The 20,016-nt window shown below is 38.6% G+C and overlaps 1 protein-coding gene across 6 annotated transcripts in view; it reads left to right on the top strand.

Moving 5' to 3' along the window:
* The window catches only part of atp8a1 (ATPase phospholipid transporting 8A1), a 142,035-nt gene that overhangs the window by 117,304 nt on the left and 4,715 nt on the right, over nucleotides 1–20,016 (top strand). For 3 of the 6 annotated variants that reach the window (XM_058076633.1, XM_058076632.1, XM_058076631.1), the window contains 6 exons: nucleotides 1,285–1,346; nucleotides 1,438–1,494; nucleotides 2,170–2,277; nucleotides 12,127–12,215; nucleotides 12,366–12,458; nucleotides 15,871–15,962. In XM_058076633.1, coding sequence (XP_057932616.1) covers nucleotides 1,285–1,346; nucleotides 1,438–1,494; nucleotides 2,170–2,277; nucleotides 12,127–12,215; nucleotides 12,366–12,458; nucleotides 15,871–15,962 — 501 coding nt within the window. Of the gene's footprint in view, nucleotides 1–1,284; nucleotides 1,347–1,437; nucleotides 1,495–2,169; nucleotides 2,278–12,126; nucleotides 12,216–12,365; nucleotides 12,459–15,870; nucleotides 19,184–20,016 lie in introns of all 6 variants that reach the window. The other 3 variants (XR_009130231.1, XR_009130230.1, XR_009130232.1) reach the window with 2 other exon arrangements.

Below are 20,016 nucleotides of genomic sequence, written 5' to 3'. Positions count from 1 at the left end.
CAGTCCTCTGTTGAGTGGTGGACGTATACACAAGCTGGACTCATCTTTTATCCGAATAGCAGAAGTGCAACTGCTACCTTTTTGTGTGGAGAGAATTGGAATCTTGGAGTCCTGAGCCATGGACCACACAAGTACAGGCCCGTTCCCGGAAACAAAAGCCTTCTTTGCTGTGATTGACAGTTCTTAAGCGAAGCCTCAATGAACTTTAGACAGGAGGAGGTCCAGAAATAACCAGAAAATGGACCCCGCTCCTCTCACTTTGGAACCGTGTGTAAGAATTCCAGGATATTTTGGACAAAAATCAAAGACAATTGTATCCATCCAACTTGGTGGTAACACTTTATTATTCGGGCCGACTCTCATTACCTATTGATTGGAAGCGGCAAAAGGGGGGGGGGGGCTAAGTCCATATTGGTTCTACCGTATCTTACTTATTGTGTGGAAATATGGGATAATAACTATAAAAGCAATCTTCACTCACTAAATGTACTGCAAAAAAGGCCAGTAAGGATAATTCATAATGCCGCCTACAGAGAACATACTAACTCCTTATTTCTAAAATAAAATCAAATTATATATCACTATATTGACACTTACTATGGTACCCATTACGTCATTGGATGCTCATATCACCTCCTACTTCGGGACGGGACAAAAAATTTAGAAATAAAATAAAATAAAATAACAGCTGGGATAGGCTCCAGCACCCCCGCGACCCTCATGAGGAAAAAGCGGTAGAAAATGAATGAATGAATAAATGAAAATTAAAAAACTTAAAACTATATTAGGAAAGCAGGAAGTGAACAAATGTAACAGTTACTGATTGTAAAATATATAAAAATATATATAATAAAAAATAAATAAATATAAATATATAAATACACACATGTATATTTTAAATATATACATAAAATTAATATTTAATTAATAAATTAATATGTATAATATATAAATACAATGAATGTAAAAAATATAAATAAAAAAACAAACTATATTAGGAAAGCAGGAAGTGAACAAATGTAACAGTTAGTGATTGTAAAAGTACCAGATGGAGGGGTAGGATTGAATAAGCTTTGCTTCTTCCTACTCCTTTTGGACATGTGGAACTGGGAACTGATTATGGGATGCATTCAATTGTAATCTGATGCATGTTCAAATGAAATAAAACCATGACCATATTTTCTTCACTTTCCACTTCCTGTATGGTGTAATGACATATCCCAATACTTTTGTCCATCTAATATCAGTATCAATAACCTAAAAACCATTGAAATGCTTTCACAGATACAGTGTTTGGCAATGGAAGAACTCCGGACTATCTCCTCTTAGGAAACATGGTTTACACAGTAAGTACAGAACCCTGATGGCCCTGGATGATACATGAACATGATACGGTGCCTCTTAATTCCAGCTTCTTCTCATTTGTGTCCCACACAGTTTGTGGTCATCACAGTTTGCCTTAAAGCCGGGCTGGAAACGTCATCTTGGACTATGGTACGTGTGCATGACGTCGAAATATTAGGACTTTTTCTTGTCAAATATAAATATAATAATTTTAGTTTTGCTCATACAGTTACAACATTTTATGATATTTTTTGGCATATAAAGTGTATGCTTATTAGATGACAATGTATTTGATAATATGACATAAAAGTCTGACTTCTTGTAATAATATTGCCTTTATTCTCACAGGATGACTTTTTGTATTTTCTTATAAAAAATGTGACTACAAAAATGAATACACCTACAAATCTATTCTCACACAATTTTTTTATACTTAAAATAATTTAAAAAAATATCTGTGCTTTATTCTCAATTTTCTTTTTTTTCCCCTCATATTACTTTTTTCTCTCTCCTGCAATTATAACTGTAATCTTCTAAAATTCCATATTTTTTTCTCCATATGACATCATTTTTTTTTCTGTTTTTTTCCTCATTAATTTAGAAATCCAACTTGATTTTGATGGCATTAGCCACCATATTTTATTTATACAAAATGTCATTATTGTCATAATATTCAGAGTTGTATTCATATAGTATGACTAATTAATATATAATATACTTACTAATAATATACTTTTATTCTTTCACAATACTACTTGTTCTTAATTTTCCCCCCCAAATGATTGTCCTGATGACTAGTTTGACGCTTGCTTGTGTTGTTTGCAGTTCAGTCACATCGCCATCTGGGGCAGCATTGGGCTGTGGGTGGTGTTCTTCATCATCTACTCCTCCTTGTGGCCCCTCATCCCCCTGGCCCCCGACATGTCAGGCGAGGTAAGCATCGTTGCGTACGACCTGTGTTGCCTCAGCGCTGACTCTGTACGGCAGGTTCTTGCGAGCGCTCCTCTGTAAGGAGAACCAGAGGCTCGGGACCTGTCAGACCTCCGGCTTGTATTGCATAATAACTTAATTGGTCCAATTAGGCGACTGTTTGTGTTACGCCGGCCTCCCTGGGCGCTGAGTATGCGCAGGTGACTTTGAGACTGGAAGGAAAACAAAGCGAGGGTAGCCATGTACCTTAGCTTGGTTGTTCGTGTCGCAGGAAGCAGCTGACCCTCAATGTTTCTTTTTGGGGGCCTCGCGTCTTCTGTCTCTGATGGAACTGTCAAGTCCACAAGTGATGTTTGCCAGTAGAGTATATATAGCACATGTAATATATATATATATATTGCATGTGATATTAAAAAAAATTACTTGTAAAAGTGGAATTTTCATCTCATATAATATTATGCCGGGCGGCACGGCGGTCTAGTGGTTAGCGCGCAGACCTCACAGCTAGGAGACCAGGGTTCAATTCCACCCTCAAACATCTCTGTGTGGAGTTTGCATGTTCTCCCCGTGCATGCGTGGGTTTTCTCCGGGTACTCCGGTTTCCTCCCACATTCCAAAAACATGCCACTCCAATTGGCCACTCCAAATTGTCCATAGGTATGAATGTGAGTGTGAATGGTTGTTTGTCTATATGTGCCCTGTGATTGGCTGGCCACCAGTCCAGGGTGTACCCCGCCTCTCGCCCAAAGACAGCTGGGATAGGCTCCAGCACCCCCGCGACCCTCGTGAGGAAAAAGCGGTAGAAAATGAATGAATGAATGAATAATATTATGCCTGTTTTTTTCTCATAATAATAGGACACTTTTCTCATACTACTACCATTTCTTTTTTTCATATAATTTTCTTTGCGTACAATTCTTGCTTCTCACATCACAGCTTTCTCACATTATGACATTTTTATGCCATTTCATGAAATTTCACCTTCATTCTGATATACGGAAACTTCCTGAAAAAATACATTTTTCCCCTCATATTATGATTTTTTGTAAATTTCCATTTTAATTCTTACATCAACTTTTTTAAAATTACTTTTTCTCATATCAACTTTTTAAAAATTACTTTTTCTTCTCCTCATGCTATTTACAAGTGTATTTTCATAAAATGACAACTTCATTGCTATTACATTTGGACTTCATTGTTGTGATATTATAACATTTTTTCTCAAATCAGGGCTGTTTTTTCTAGATTTTTTATTCTTCGTGCTGTTACATATTTATTTTTGTGAAATTAAGACTGCATGGCCATGTTATGACAGAAAAAAATGACCATTCCAGGTTATTTTTAATACAACAGCATTTTTTGCAAGCTTATGGCCTATTCTTGTACAATTGCAACTAACAATTTTAGTAGTAACAATTAGTATTAACAATAGTAACAATTTTACAACAGTTACATGAAAAAAGTCAGAAAATTATGCAAATAAAGTCCTAATTTTATACATCGGCCGGCCGATATATATCGGTATCGACCGATACATCGGGCCGATATTTGCGTTCTTATATATGCTATATATTTAAACAAATAATATTTATACAAATAATAATAAAATTTGTACTTTATTTGCATAATTTTCATGTAACTGCATGACTTTTTTCATGTAACTGTTGTAAAATTGTTACTTTAATCTAACAAATGAATAAATGAATTTATGATCAGGCCATTATGATTAATATGTGCATTTTTGTTCTAAAAATGGGGGCTCTATTCTCCATAAACCTTGACGTCAGAGCGGTATTTTCAACATATTGTTCTAATAAGATTTGTCATTATTTTTGCATGATATTTTGTTGTTGAATCCAAAATGAGCTTATTCTATTGGATCTTAGTAGATGGTGCAGGTGTACCTAATCAAGTGTTTATGAGCAAACGCTGTGTGTGGAGTACGCTAGAGTTGCCTGGTGTTGCTTTCATCCCCTCCCTGCAGCACTCCATTAAACCCACTAAGGTTGTCCTGTGGCAAACTGGTAATCTTCCACACCACACCACTTCCGCCCCCCAGTAGATCATCAAACAAGGACATGTCTCTTTCTTTCTTTCTTTCTTTCTTTGTGTGAAACCTGAAACTGCATCACAGGGAAGCTTGTGAAGAAGCAGGATCATGCCTAAGACCTGACGCTGGACCACATCTTCTAACCCCCTCCTCCTTCAATCTGCTCATGCATCTTCCTCTCTTTGCCATCACTTTTCTCTCGCTCCTTAAACTCTAGTTGTTGCATCAGCTTTTCATCCGCCCGCCCCCTGCTAACCCCAATATGTCAAAAACAGCCAGAAGCCCTCCTCTTTTCTGGTTTCGTCACACACATTCATCAATGTCGGGCAAGATTTATATTTTTGGAGTGTTGTCGTGACAGGACAGGTGCTGGATCCATCGTCCGTCACACAGTCAGGTATATGATATCAAATGGCAGATTATTGTGCATCTGCTGTGCTAGCATGCTTAGATGCATACCTACAGCCCCTTTCACTCAGGAAAAAAACAGGCATTTTTCCAACTTTTGTCCTTCGCGCTGTTGAAATGCTTTTATCAGTGTTCGCCAATCATGGAAAGCGGTTGCTGATCGATCTGAGCATTCCTAATGAAATTCCCAATGGTGCTATATATGGTATAGTGGACCCCACCCATAGTAGTCTAGGCTTTACTGTAGACTCCATGGGAGAATTATCTGGACTGGTTCAGCGGTCTAATTCCATGTCGGGTGCCTCGCTTTCCTCCAATCTGCCTGAGTTTCAGGTCACGTCAGGAGACGTAATTGAAGCGCATTGCTGGGTGACCCGCTGGGTGGCATCCTGACGCCCGCCCCTTGTACGGGAGAACCTTTGGTATGAGGCCATCCTCCATGCGACGCAACCAGTTGATGCTCATGCCAATCATGTGATGCATGCTGATAGAATAGCGAATCTCTATCCAACATAGGCATTGGTGACTTTGCCCAGCCATGTGATCCCGATGATGCGTCGCAGGAAGCACAGATGGAAACTGTCTAGGCCTGTCTGGCGTATATGTGGTCCAGTACTTGCCATCCAGTGGGGTACTGGGGATGCATGCCAGTTTAGCTGGCTGTTTGTGTTACCTAAAAATCTTCATTATCACCCATTCACCCGTGCTGGTGAGGAAATGGAATGGCCATTTTTGGTTCTGGTTATGTTGACAACCACTCGTGTTGTCATTAGTCTGCCAGTCCGAGAGGCGTCAATGTAAACGGAGTCCACTGTAATTAGATACATCAAAGGCAGGGGCTTACAACTAATTAGCCATTAGCATATAAGCCATTTAGCATTTTCAGGATATCTGTACTAAGGATCGACCGATACATCCGGCCGATATTTGCGTTCTTTATTTGAATCGGTATCGACCGATACCGATATTTGCGTTCGTTATTTGAATCGGTATCGACCGATACATCGGCCGGCCGATATATCGGGCCGATATTTGCGTTCCTGATTTGAATCGATATCGACCGATACATCAGCCGGCCTATATATCGGGCCGATATTTGCGTTCGTTATTTGAATCGGTATGGACCGATACATCGGCCGGCCGATATATCGGGCCGATATTTGCGTTCCTGATTTGAATCGATATCGACCGATACATCCGCCGGCCGATATATCGGGCCGATATTTGCGTTCTTGATTTGAATCGATATCGACCGATACATCGGCCGGCCAATATATCGGGCCAATATTTGCGTTCTTTATTTGAATCGGTATCGACCGATACATCGGCCGGCCAATGTATCGGGCCAATATTTGCGTTCTTTATTTGAATCGGTATCGACCGATACATCGGCCGGCCGATATATCGGGCCGATATTTGCGTTCTTGATTTGAATCGATATCGACCGATACATCGGCCGGCCAATATATCGGGCCGATATTTGCGTTCTTTATTTGAATCGGTATCGTGTGATATGCACGTGGGTATGCCAATGTGTTTTTCCGCTGCATGATTTACAGACAGGCATCCGCCGGGCAGCTTTGTGTTGCCGGAGAACCCTGCAACATTATTATCACTTATTATCACATACTATTTAATCATGAGCTTATTATCACGTACTATTTAATCAAAAGACCATTTTGTTTCCAGAAAATGTTCAGTTTATTACATGTATTATATGTAAACAGTGTAAACACAATAATTGCAAAAATATTTCAACCATAATATTTTATCAACAGTCTTATCTTATCAATGTCTGTCCTCCTCATTAATGGTGATAAAATGTTCCATTTCTAATATTCTGTTTGCTATTTTCCCTATTTGTCTTTCGCCGGGAGTGTCAACCGCTGACATGTTGATTGGTTGTTTCACGGGCACGATACCAGAGCAGCGCGCTCTGAGTGGACAGCTACGGGGGCTGATACTGGACATGGTTAAACTCTATATTTTATCAGTATCACTGCCCTGGGCTTTGACACAGTATCATTTGGGCCTTTTCCCGTATCATTCATGGGCGCTTTCTAGGGTACAGGGCCAATGAATACTGTAGTATGTGATAATATTTGTTATCATTGTCATTTTTTCATGTAAATTGAGGGAGCAAAGGCAGTATCAGTCACAAATATCGGCCCAGCAAAATCGGCTATCGGCGAAGGGTGATGGGAAAAAATCGGTATCGGCATCGGCCCCAAAAAAAACCATATGGGTCAATCCCTAATCTGTACTACATGTTTGCTAGCATGTCTTCCAAAGCATTTTGACCACAACCCATAATGTCCGCCACAAACGACATATATCGTCAGATTGTGACCTGTTATTGTTCTCCGCCATTGATTGTATACCGCCCTGGTCTTCTCCAAACACAGTAAATCAAAGCGCTGACTGATAAATGTTTGTGTAAAAGGTTTGCTGTCTTTGTTGGAAGACACATGGCGTGGACGGACGAGCCCAGCGAGAAAGTCTCTGTTTGTTTTCCCCCGTCGGAGCTCTTCTACGGCGTTATTGGCAGATTTGTCGGTGCCGGTGTTGTTTTAGGGGCCGGACCTTGTCAACGAGGCTGTCAGAGTCGTGTTGAAAAGGAGAATATCTCAGTTGTTGGCTGTTTCTTCATCATCGCAGACGTTAAAGGTAATGTTGCAGAAGCTATGACATCATTTGACCTTATTGTGCTGTGATTGAAGCCGCTGAATGCCGTGGAATGGCATATGTTGGGATACGTTGTTAAAACACTTATATTAACTTATATTGTACAGCCTCGCGAATGGTGCCATTCAAAAGCATATCAAGCTAACTGCTAATTTAGCATAGTTACAAACAGTCGTCCCGACCCATTTATGGGCCATATTTTTATAACGGTGCTATCATAAAAGTTTATATTACAGCCGAACATGCTGATAAAAGACATTGAGTTCAGATAACTTTTGCTTGGTAGTTTTTCCTATTTTATGGTGCTTTTATGTTACTTTTTTCATATCCGCCCAAGTGGCAATGTAGTTTTGAATTGGATTTGTAACCCCATTGAGTTGAATGCAATTGTTACGTAACAAGATTTAATTGAAACATTGATAATTATGCCTCAGAGTTTATTGAATTATATTCATACTTAAAGTGCTCTTACAAACTGAAACGCAAATTTATGATCTTGGTCAAAGTGACTTATATTGAATACATTTGTATTGATAATGTAGCATCAATTTAATCATGACGTTAGTTGATATGTCTTTGTAATATTTATTCAATTTGTTGTATTATTTACTCTGGACATTGTCAATTTTTAATGGGTAAAATATCAGAGAAAAATATTGAATTATGGAATATGTTGGGAATTTGAAAAGTCCTGAATGATAGCCTCTGTGTCCCGAATGAGCTGGATTTTTTGATGTTGGAATGATTTGAAGCGGTGGACAAATGTAGGAGTAGTTAGTGGACAACAAAATGGCGGAATTTGAAATGTTAGAATGTAGACGGATGATGGATGGATGTATTGGTGGATGGATGGATGGATGGATGGATGGATTGATAGATGGATGTATTGGTGGATGGATTGATAGATGGATGTATTGGTGGATGGATGGATGTATTGGTGGATGGATGGGTGGATGGATTGATAGATGGATGTATTGGTGGATGGATTGATAGATGGATGTATTGGTGGATGGATGGATGGATGGATGTATTGTTGGATGGATAGATGGATGGATGGATGTATTGGCGGATGGATGGATGGATGGATGTATTGATGGATGGATGGATGGATGGATGGATTGGTGGATGGATGTATTGGTGGATGGATTGATAGATGGATGTATTGATGGATGGATGGATGGATATATTGGTGGATGGATGGATGGATGTATTTTTGGGTGGATGGATGTATTGGTGGATGGATGTATTGGTGGGTGGATGGATGGATGGATGTATTGGTGGATGGATGGATGGATGTATTGGTGGATGGGTGGATGGATGGATGGATGTATTGGTGGATGGATGGATGGATGGATGGATGGATGGATAGATGGATGGATAGATGGATAGATAGATGGATAGATAGATGGATAGATAGATGGATAGATAGATGGATAGATAGATGGATAGATAGATGGATAGATAGATGGATAGATAGATGGATAGATAGATAGATAGATAGATAGATAGATAGATAGATAGATAGATACTTTATTCATCTCCAAGAGAAATTCACAGATCCAGCAGCTTACAGACTTGTAAAACACGGTAGCATGCAAAGTTCAAGAAAATAAGGGAATGGTACTATGTAAAATAGTATAGTAAAACAAAATAAATCAAATAAAATAAGGTACAAATATCAAATACAGTAGAGCAACAATATGAAAAATATAATAGCAAAGCAAACAAAATAGAATGCAAAAACCTCCATATGTGCAAAGAGATGTTGTACAGCATATATGTACATATTGATGTAGTGCAATGGCAGTTAGAAGTACTGACTGTTGGAAACTGACTGTTGAAATGTGTAAATATGCTGAAAGATTACACGAGCATCCAACCAGTAAGCATCTATTATGTCACCCATTAAAATAAATGCAATGAAAGTGAAAATAATTCTTCACTAGTTGGGAGCACCATTTCATTTACACTAAAAAAGCCGAAATTTGGAATGTTGGAAAATAAAAATTCCTACATGCGCTGATGAGCTGAACATTTTGATTTTGGAGTTAGCAGTTAGTCTTCTTCTTTCTCTTTGCGCTTTTCCCTTCAGGGGTCACTATAGCAAATCTGTCTTCTCCATCCAACCCTGTGTTCTGAATCAACTACCCTCATGTCCTCCTTCACAACATCCATAAACCTCCTCTTTGGTCTTCCTCTACGCCTCCTACCTGGCAGCATCCTTCTACCAATATATTCACTATCTCTCCTCTGGACATGTCCCAACCATCTCAGTCTGGCCTAAAGGACTTTATCTCTAATATATAATGTCACTCTGATGTACTTGTTCTTGATCCTATCTATCTTGGTCACTCCCAATTTGAACCTCAGCATCCTCATCTCTGCTACCTCCAGTTCTGCTTCCTGTCTGTGTTAGTAGAGTACAGTCATAGAGATGAAAAATGGTGTACACTTTTTAACTTGATATAATCGTACGAAACCAACATTGTGAGAAGACCCTTGGCGGCTTTTCCAAACGCTAACGAACGCCACAGTTTGTCCAAACAAGTCAGATAAGATTATTGGTTTGTCCCAAAAGTACCCCCCTCCCCCCACAACCACTTTTCCTCCAGGACCTCTCTCCAACCATCCAAGCTCCCGAGGGCCCCCTGGTATAAGGTGTCGTCACGCCTGCTGGCCGCCGGGGAGCCCTTTTAGATGCCTGAAGGCAAACATTTAGTGTTGCTGTGTTCGCTCTTTGGGTAAAGTTGACTTGCTCTAAAGGAGGATTATTAATGTGCTGATTTATTTGTCAAAAGCATCTCTAGACAGCTTAAACACTGCAGTTTAAGACGTTTAAGATGTTCAGAACATGACAATTATTAAAGCAACTTACAAGAAAAACAGCTGAATTTCCACCTGAATGTGTTATTTCAAAAATTGCCATAAACGTATGGTTTAATTTGCCTCGCTCGCCTCTTTACGTTGTCAAGGTAGCCGCACAGAAAAGCTCTATTCATCCATGTCGCATCTCGGAGACATTTTTGATTTGCCGTCGTTTTGGGGTTTCCTCCCGCCGCACATCAAAGCCAATTTGCAGCTAATGGCGAACACATTCGCTCATTTGAGCCAAAAAGGCCGCTTTGATACTTTTGACACTGATGGTGATGTGTTTATGTGTGTGTGTGTGTGTGTGTGTATACGTGTGTGAGTGTGCATCATGGGGGCCCCGTATGTGTCACATTACAGGAAGCGCACAGCTAAGGGGCCCCTCCCCCAGCAGTTTGAACAAGTGGTCCGTCACAATGAGAGGAGCGCTCTTTGACACATCACGACAGAACGTTTCAGTACAACCAAAGTAAACATGCTCCTGCGCTGACAGATGAAAGGTGGCCCCCTCTCATACTGCACCCCCCCCCCCAAAAAAAAAAAAATAATAATAAAATCTTCTGAAGCTCCACCATTCCATATAAAAACATTTGCTGACATACATACTTGTTGAGGAAAGACAGATTTATCCATCCATGCATTTTCTGGGGGTGCTGGAGCCTATCCCAGCTCACTTTGGGCAAGAGGCGGGGTACACCCTGGACTGGTGGCCAGCCAATCACAGGGCACATATAAACAAACAACCATTCACACTCACATTCATACCTATGGACAATTTGGAGTGGCTAATTAACCTAGCATGTTTTTGGAATGTGGGAGGGAACCGGAGTTCCCGGGAAAACCCAAGCAGGGTGCACCCCGCCTCTCGCCCGAAGACAGCTGGGATAGGCTCCAGCACCCCCCGAGACCCTTGTGAGGATAAGCGATAGAAAATGAATGAATGAATGAATGGTTCTGTCACGAGCTGCACGGCGATCGAGTGGTTAGTGCGCAGGCCACACAGCTAGGAGACCTCAGTTCAATTCCACCCTCGGCCATCTCTATGTGGAGTTAGCATGTTCTCCCCCTGCATGTGTGGGTTTTCTCCGGGTACTCCGGTTTCCAAAAACATGCTAGGTTAATTGGCCACTCCAAATTGTCCATAGGTATGAATGTGAGTGTGAATGGTTGTTTGTCTATATGTGCCCTGTGATTGGCTGGCCACCAGTCCAGGGTGTACGCTGGTGAAGTCAGCTGGGATAGGCTCCAGCAGAAGATGAATGGACGTATGCTGGCTTATCTTCCAAAGCTTTGTATCCACAACCAACAGAGTGCCCCACAATGTAACATTTTCCTTTCTGCTTTCTCATGCACTCCACATCATTATTAACATTAAAGTTACAGTAAGTTGACGTCTCAGAAATCTCTCCTGCTTTCAATTAAGACCCCAACTACGTATAATGACAACATTTCTGTTCGATAAATGGATTCCCTGCTGCATCATAAAAAAAGGATGCGTACTATAAGGAGCTGCTTTCAGGTGAACGACACGCCGCACCCTCAATCCTTCACAGGTACTTCCTCCACCCGGGAGGCCTGAGGGGGTTGTGGTCCAGACAAAGGCATGGTATCATTTAGTCACGCCAGATTAGGGCACTTTGGCTCCATCTCCCTCAGCGTTTCCACAACACGACTGTTTGTTTTGGCTCGTCTTTGTCATGCATGCTTCTCATTAAGAGCCGCTGAAGAGGATGATGAAGGTTGCCTGTTATCAGGTGTTCCTTCCTTCTAAGAGCTCTTCTTGTTATATGATAGTCTGCTAAGTTCTGTCTTGTCTTACAATGACCCGTGCGTGTTGTCAGGCGGAGATGATGTTCTCGTCGGGGGTCTTCTGGATGGGCCTGGTCTTCATCCCTATCACCTCGCTGGTCTTTGACGTGGCCTACAAAGTGTGAGTCTCCTTAGCAGGAAATTCCTCCTGAATCTCCTCCTGTCTTCTCCTTGGACTTGTTTGTTTCGGCTGGCCTTTGATTCAGTCCGCATCTGCACTACATTAAAGTCTACTCAGTGATGTTTTTTATGTCTTGATGTTTGGATTCAGGGTGAAGAGAGTGTGTTTTAAGACGCTGGTGGACGAGGTGCAGGAGCTGGAGGCGTTATCCAAAGATCCTGGAGCGGTAGTGCAAGGGAAAAGGTACGCAGCACCTTTACTTCACGTTTTTATGTCTTTTTACACACTCAAAAAAATGATGTTGACCTCAGGAAGCAGTTAGTGAGCACAGGAACCATATACAGTAAACACATTGTACACAGTGGTACTCTGGTCCGTAAGAAGATATGTGGTGAGCATTTATTAGCGTGGACACTTACGTATATTTCTGTCATGTGACCACGTCCTGCACAGTAAAGAACATATAATAATAATAATACATTTTATTTAAAAATACTCAAAGACACTTTACAGAAGAATGGAATTGAATAAAAGCAAGTAAACAGAGTAAAAAATATGTTAAAATACAACATTGATTGGTTAATACACAGTTAAAACATGAGTAAAAGCGGGGAGGGGCGGGGCACAGCAGTGAGGTATAAAAAGTTAGACATTAAAAACAGATTTAAAGAGGTGGCTTTTTAGTTGGTTTTTAAAACTGGGGAGGTCAGGGCAAGCACGGAGTGAATGGGGTAAAGAGTTCCAGAGGGTGGGGGCAGCGATGGAGAAGGCTCTGTCTCCCCAGGTTCGGAGCTTGGTCTTACAGGGGAGTGCCAGGGGAGTTCCATATGCATAAATTCAACTTAACTTGCAAGCAGACCGAGACCCTCCTGGTTTGGGATGATCCCATTCAGACTTGAACCGTACCAGTACAGCAAATGGACCAGAGTTCCTTTTAACCTAACTAAACACGAGCGGTAAGATCGCACACTAAAACTAAGCAAAAGGTCCACGCAAAAACGGGCATTTCTCCTCAAAAATATGATTTTGAATGTGGTTTAGCATTTTTTATTTATTATTTATTTATTTTTATTTTTCATTTGTCTCATTTTGATTAATGTGACTTTTCCAGAAATGACTTTCTTCAAGCTTCTGATTGGCTAAAAATGGCCTCATGGTCAGTGGTGGTGGCACACGTGTCTCTATGGAGGCTCTTTAAAATGTGTGTGTGTGTGTGGACAGAAGACAGTAATGTAATGCTACTATTTCATACACTTACAGATCTTCCATTTTTGTCTAATGTTGTCATGTTGTGTTATTAATCTGGCAGGTGACTTGCAGTGTGTCTAAACTGCACTGCAGTATTTGTAAATAACACATAGTAATACACATACACACTCTAATACTTTGTAATAACTGTACTGGGGCTTGTTTTAGTATCCAGTATCTTGCATGCACTCACTCCTCACTTTTGTAATAACCTTTTTGGAGTCATATTTTTTTTTCAAAAGTATTAAAAACTAAGTTTACACACTGGTGATCAGTGACAAGCTACGCTGCAACACACATTCTTATAATGTAGTGTTATGGATAAAACTGTATATACTTCATAATGCAAAGTGGACATAATTACATACAGAAGACTAACTCAGTGTCTTATAAATAAAATATAAAAATAAACAATAATCCAGTTGTCAACTATTGATCACAATTCCGATTAAGACAATTGAAGGCATTTGCTATAGATTTACTACAGAAAATATTCAATAACATAGTCATAAATGCGTGTTAAAAAGCAGCATTTAATATGATGTAATGCTACTATTAATAAGAGTAAAAACCATAACTGTAATCATGATATAACTTAAGAATATTAAAAAATAAATATAACTAAATGCAATAAATTTAAAAAATGAGAAATATATATATAAATACATTTAAACGGCATCCATCACAAAGCATAGTATATTAACCCTTAGATGGACCCTACATTCTTCCATAAGTGGCTCAAAAATCACCCATACTAGAATCAATGCCTTTTTATGACAATTTTGCCATTTTGGTTAGGAATAATCACTTGTATGATATTTAGTATTATATTTAGGACCACACAAGAATGATTTCATGTTAGAAACATCTTCATTTTTCACTTTTTTCCATCTTTGAAAAAGAAAATGACCCCGTACAACAATAGAAAATGTGAGGATCCATTGTGTGTTGCATAAAGATAAGTTAAAAATGTCAATGGCATGATATCAAAAATATGATTTTTGAGGAATACCTGGAATATGAAATGATAACAATTTTTCATTACAAAGATATTTCAAGAAAACAACCTGACCGGGTCATTTTTGACCCACTTATGGGAGGTTGGGGTAGTAACACAAAAACAAAAATGTCTTAAAATGTATAAACGATAAGTTAAAAATGTGAACGGCATGATATCAAAAACATGTTTTTTGAGGAATACCTGGAATATGAAATGATAAAAAAATTTCTTTACGAAGATATTTCAAGAAAACAACCTGACCGGGTCATTTTTGACCCACTTATGGAAGGTTGGGGTAGTAACACAAAAACAAAAATATCTTAAAATGTATAAAAGATAAGTTAAAAATGTGAACGACATGATATCAAAAATATGATTTTTGAGGAATACCTGGAATATGAAATGATAACAATTTTTCATTACGAAGATATTTCAAGAAAACAACCTGACCGGGTCATTTTTTAATTTACGAGTCAATATTATAGGATCTAAAATAGTGATAAATAACAAAACTAGTATTTAAATTAAAGAATAGTATAATGACAAATGAATAAATGAAATAATTAGAAAAACGATTCAAACTGTCATAAAAGTATGTAAAAATAAGACTGAAAGTACATGAAAGAGGGGAGTGTATATACTATGTATATATACATATACGTATATACCTGTGTATAATCTGAACTGTAACATTCCTTTGCAGCATTTTTATGACAAATCCCACCTAAAACTCCCTGAAATTCCCTTCCCAACATCAGAAGAATCCCGCCCTAGCCTGTGCAATCAGTCAAAATCAGGACTCAAATCTTCCAAATGACGGCTAAATCCGCCGGGTTTTGACTGTAATATCAGCAATCATGTCGTTGCGTCGGCGAAAAGCTGATTGTCATCATTTGAGAGGTGCGCTGCGGCGATACAATGAGTGTGTATTGTCGGGGAGGAGGTGTAGCGATGGGGGGGGGGGGGGGGCATGGGGTGCAGCTGTCTGGGCTCTGAGGCCTGCAGCGTCCATTAGCATGAAGCAGATCCGTGTGAGATCTCCTGCTGGCTGAAAGTGATCCCTCTGCCTGGCCGCTGTCCCAGACACACGCACACGCACATGTACACGCACACACTTTTACATGTAAAACACACGCAGAATATCACACACATGAAGACATGTAGTCCACGCATTTGTTAGCTTTACATGAATTCCTTTCCTGCAGCCTGCTGCTTGACATATATGACATATTTCACCCACACTTTGTCTCGTCCACTTTGTCTCCCTACATGGCGTTGGAGCCAGCAGGTAGACTCTGGCTGGCTCGGAGGTGCTTGATGAATGGATCATTAAATCAGCCTGTGGCTCTCAGCATGCTGCTAACACACTGGCTGCACTTCTGTGTGTGTGTGTGTGTGTGTTTGTAGTTTGACGGAGAGGGCCCAGCTCCTGAAGAACGTCTTCAAGAAGAGCACTGTGAGTCTGTACCGTTCCGAGTCCATGCAGCAGAACCTGCTACGTGAGTTACACAACATTGTCTTCTTTTTCTTGCACAAAGTTCACACTTTTGGATGCGTATGTAGCGCAGGGGTCATTTTAGGGCAATCTCACCAAATCATGCAGAAGAATAGTTCTTGGGGGTCTGAACTGGTGTGAATAGGACACAGAAACAGGTGCTTTTCAGTGAAATCAGATGCACATTTTCACAAAAGAGGATCACATCAATGTTGGTCAAGTAGCTGGTATAAGTTTGATGAGTCTTTGGTTATGGTGGCTTTAGGCACGCCACTCTAGAGGAATGGTCCTCCATCCTTGAGTCCGCTAGCCACAGAGTCAAAAGGAAAGACAGTCCTACCCATTCGCTGCCAGTTGGGAAGGCCTAAAGTTATCTAAAAAAAATGACCGCAAAGTTGTTTTCTTTAGGTTTGATTTAAAAAAAAAAAAGGGTTGAGAGCCGCTTGTTGACTAGCCACAGCAGCACCTTGCTGGACCTGGCGAATCAGGAGGGGATCTCACCTCAGCTGAGTCATGTGACTGCTCCTTATTAGGGTCGTGGCATGACATGGGTTACACGTATTCCGGTCCGGACCAGAAAAATATTTTTTAAAAAGATACTTTGGTGCGGTTTGCGTGGCGCTCACTGAGTATTGTTGTCATGGGACCAAAGGCTGCACAGTCAAGACAATATGCATCTAGTAAGGATTTTATGGGATTGTAACAAAAATAAAATCGGCATCCCTTAGCCTTAGCCCCTTTCACACAGGATTTTCTATGGTGAAGTGGAGGCGTGGCAAGGGTGTGACGTGGGATGGAGTTCAGTTGGCAAACTTCAGGTGGAATCTGTAGACCACAAATTGCCTGAAAGTGTCAATATTTTTGTCCGTCCGTACATCAGAATTCCGCGCACGCTTTTACAGATGAGCAACACACAAAACACCATGGAGGGTACCAAGACCAAGTCCTGACTTAAAGGGTCATAACAGGGGTAGGACTGCGCCTGTTTGAAAGCCGGCACAGGGGTCTGAAGCTCCGTATCCCCACCATCTTGAATTTTTTCCGCCTGTGTGAAAGCACATACAGTTACAACGACATCCCACCTTCATTGAGTGGGATCAGCTTATTGATAGATTCCGTTAACCCTTTGATGCGGCCATTTTGCCGATTGCGCCAAAAAACGCTGGCACCGCCTTAAGCTGATGAGTCATCTTCATAGCAAATAAGAGTGGATGAATACGTCCAGCGTGAGGACGACCGCATGTACATCCAAATCTTCTTTTTTTTTTCTTATCGTCGCCCTTTTTGTTCATCTCCTTTAACATTTAATTTGCTTTTTTTAAGACATCAAAAGTAACCAGACCGGATTAACTTTAGCTACACAGCAGATTAACAAAAAATATTTTATTTTAATGTATTATTTCATGAACCAATACTTTAATATAATATTACATTATTATGAGTAGGGATGTCCGATAATTATCAGTACCAATATCCTATATCAGCATAAAAATATGATATCAGTTGATATTGGTATTATGGATTTTTTTCCCCATATTGAAAACCGATATAAAAAAATGCTTATGTGTTCATTCCACCACAGGATATATGTCATGTTACACATATCGGTATTGGAAATTGATAGCTGGACAATATAGGTATATCCGTTTTCCACAAAAAAAACTATATCAGACATCCCTAATTATAAGGTAGATTTTTTGTTTTTTAATACTGTTGAAACATTGTAAACAAAGGTCCGTTCCACTTAGGCTAGCTAGCTTTTGATTTTTGTATTTGATAATATCGCAAGTAGTCGAGTAATTGCAACCCTTTTTTTAAATAACGACTTGCTAAAGTGTATAATTAAGCTAGCTACTTTTTTATGTCTTTGTTTATGACAAAATCCAAAAAACGCAGATTTTTTTTTGCTAAACTAAAACTTGCTACTTAGAATTTTTTATTGATTTGTTTATTTTGACAAAATCGAGTCACCTGCAAATTGTGTTTTTTCGAGTTTATGAAAACATGTAAACAAAAAGCTTAATTTAAAAAAAACAAACTACTTTGGCTAGCTATATTTTTTTTTTCTTAGTTGTTTTTTGGTTTTGAGAAAATTGAGCAACTGGACAGAATTTTTGAGTAACTATGCAGTAATCACATCTTTATTTCAAAATAACAAAGACATATAATTAAGCGAGATACTTTTGATTATTTTATGCTTGTTTTTGACAACATTGAGTAAATTTTTTTAGGTAATTAAAAGTCGAAAAAAACCCCAAAATAAATATATTTATTTATTTATTTGTATTTGAATGTATGTAAAAAACAAAATAAATATATTTATTTATTTGTATTTTTTCTGAAAATATCAAAATAATATTTTTGAAGTTGATGAAAACTTGTTAAAGTTTCTAAAATAAAACTTTCTGAAAATATCGAGTAAACTGTAAGTTTTTTGAGTAAATTTTTTTGAGTTAATTAAAAGTTGAAAATAACAAAATAAATTTGTATCTATGTAAAAAACAAAATAAATATATTTTTTTATTTATTTGTGTTTTTTTTTAAATATCAAAATGATATTCTTCAAGTTGATGAAAACTTGTTAAAATATAACTTTAATTAAAAAATAACTACTTATTTTTTGACTTTCTGAAAAATATCGAGTAACCTGTAAGTTTTTTTAATACATTTTTTTCCAGTTAATTAAAGAATGAAATTTATTTATTTGTTTGTTTATTTTTTTCTGAAAATATCAAAATAATATTTTTCAAGTTGATGAAAACTACTAAAGACCGACACTGATGGATGTTCAAAGGTGTCACTTTTGATTTAGTGTTTTATTTCTTTGTATTGTGTTGTGTTTTGTTGTGTTGTGTCCTTTTGTCTGATCAGTTTGCTCTTTGTTTGTTGTCTCATAGGTGGGGATGAGTCGCTTGTTGTGTGATTCCTTTTATCAGATTTGAATTAGTGACTCAAACCCACACCTGCTCCATTATAGTTCCTCATTAGACCCCCCCCTTCCGTTTTTCTCTCGTCTCTTCTTTTGGTTCTATGACTTCCTGTCCTCCTGTCCTCTTCCTTGTGTGCCTGCCGTGTCCTGCGGTGACCTTAGTAAAAGACAAAAATCTATAGGTGAAATGACCAAATGTTGCGCTGTTATTCCCCCCTCCCGCCCCGGCTCAGCACGCTCCTTTGAGCTGACCCGCTGGCCCCCCAGGTACTGACCCGCTCATTTGACACCTCAAGGTGAGCCACTAAAGGGTAACTTTAGGAACCAGTAGCTTGGGTAACTCCTTAGTACATTGTTTTGTGTCATTAAATGCAACATTTGTAAGGAGTATATTCATTGTTTCACAATATGTTGCTAGCTACTGGGCTTTGCTTAGCATTAGCCTAGCTCTGTACAAAATACTTTGCCCATACTTTGTCCAAAAGGTGCAACTAAAACACAATGAAATGTTTATAATGTTGTTTTAACCTTGTATTCTGTGCATTTAGTAACTCATTTTGCTTTTATTTTAGATTTTAATGTGTCTTTGGGAAATGTCTGTAAGCTAACAGCTAACTGATTCTCGCTAGCCTGTTAGCTCCTGATTTAGCAAAAGTATGGTGTTTTTCTTCTCCATTTATATATTTAAGATGTAAATTTAACATTTAACAAGTTATTTTTGTTAAAGGATGTTTCTTAAATTATTAAATTAATTTATTTTAACGTCAATAAATATAGAAATGAATAATAAAAATGGAAATGAATGTAATACATTTCCGGATATATATATATATATACATTTCCGGTTATACGTATATATGAAATTAATTAATTAATCAACTAAAAAATAAGTATAATTTAATACATACATAGATATTATTATTCTTGTTATTATGTATTATAATAATAAAGTTAAAATTAATTAAAGGACAATGTATTAAATCCCTTTTTAAGTATTACATAAGTAGATTAGGTATTCAATCAAAAATATATATCGTCACTATTTATTTTTATTCTTAAATGTAATTTACATAATGGACAATTAAAAACTTTTTTTTTTTTACATTTTTTTATTTTTTATTTATTCTAT

Source organism: Doryrhamphus excisus, chromosome 6 (genome assembly GCF_030265055.1).
Source record: "Doryrhamphus excisus isolate RoL2022-K1 chromosome 6, RoL_Dexc_1.0, whole genome shotgun sequence".
NCBI classification, from domain to species: Eukaryota; Metazoa; Chordata; class Actinopteri; order Syngnathiformes; family Syngnathidae; genus Doryrhamphus; species Doryrhamphus excisus.
The sequence above is the reverse complement of the archived record's forward strand: the minus strand, read 5'-3'. Positions and strand labels throughout refer to the sequence as shown.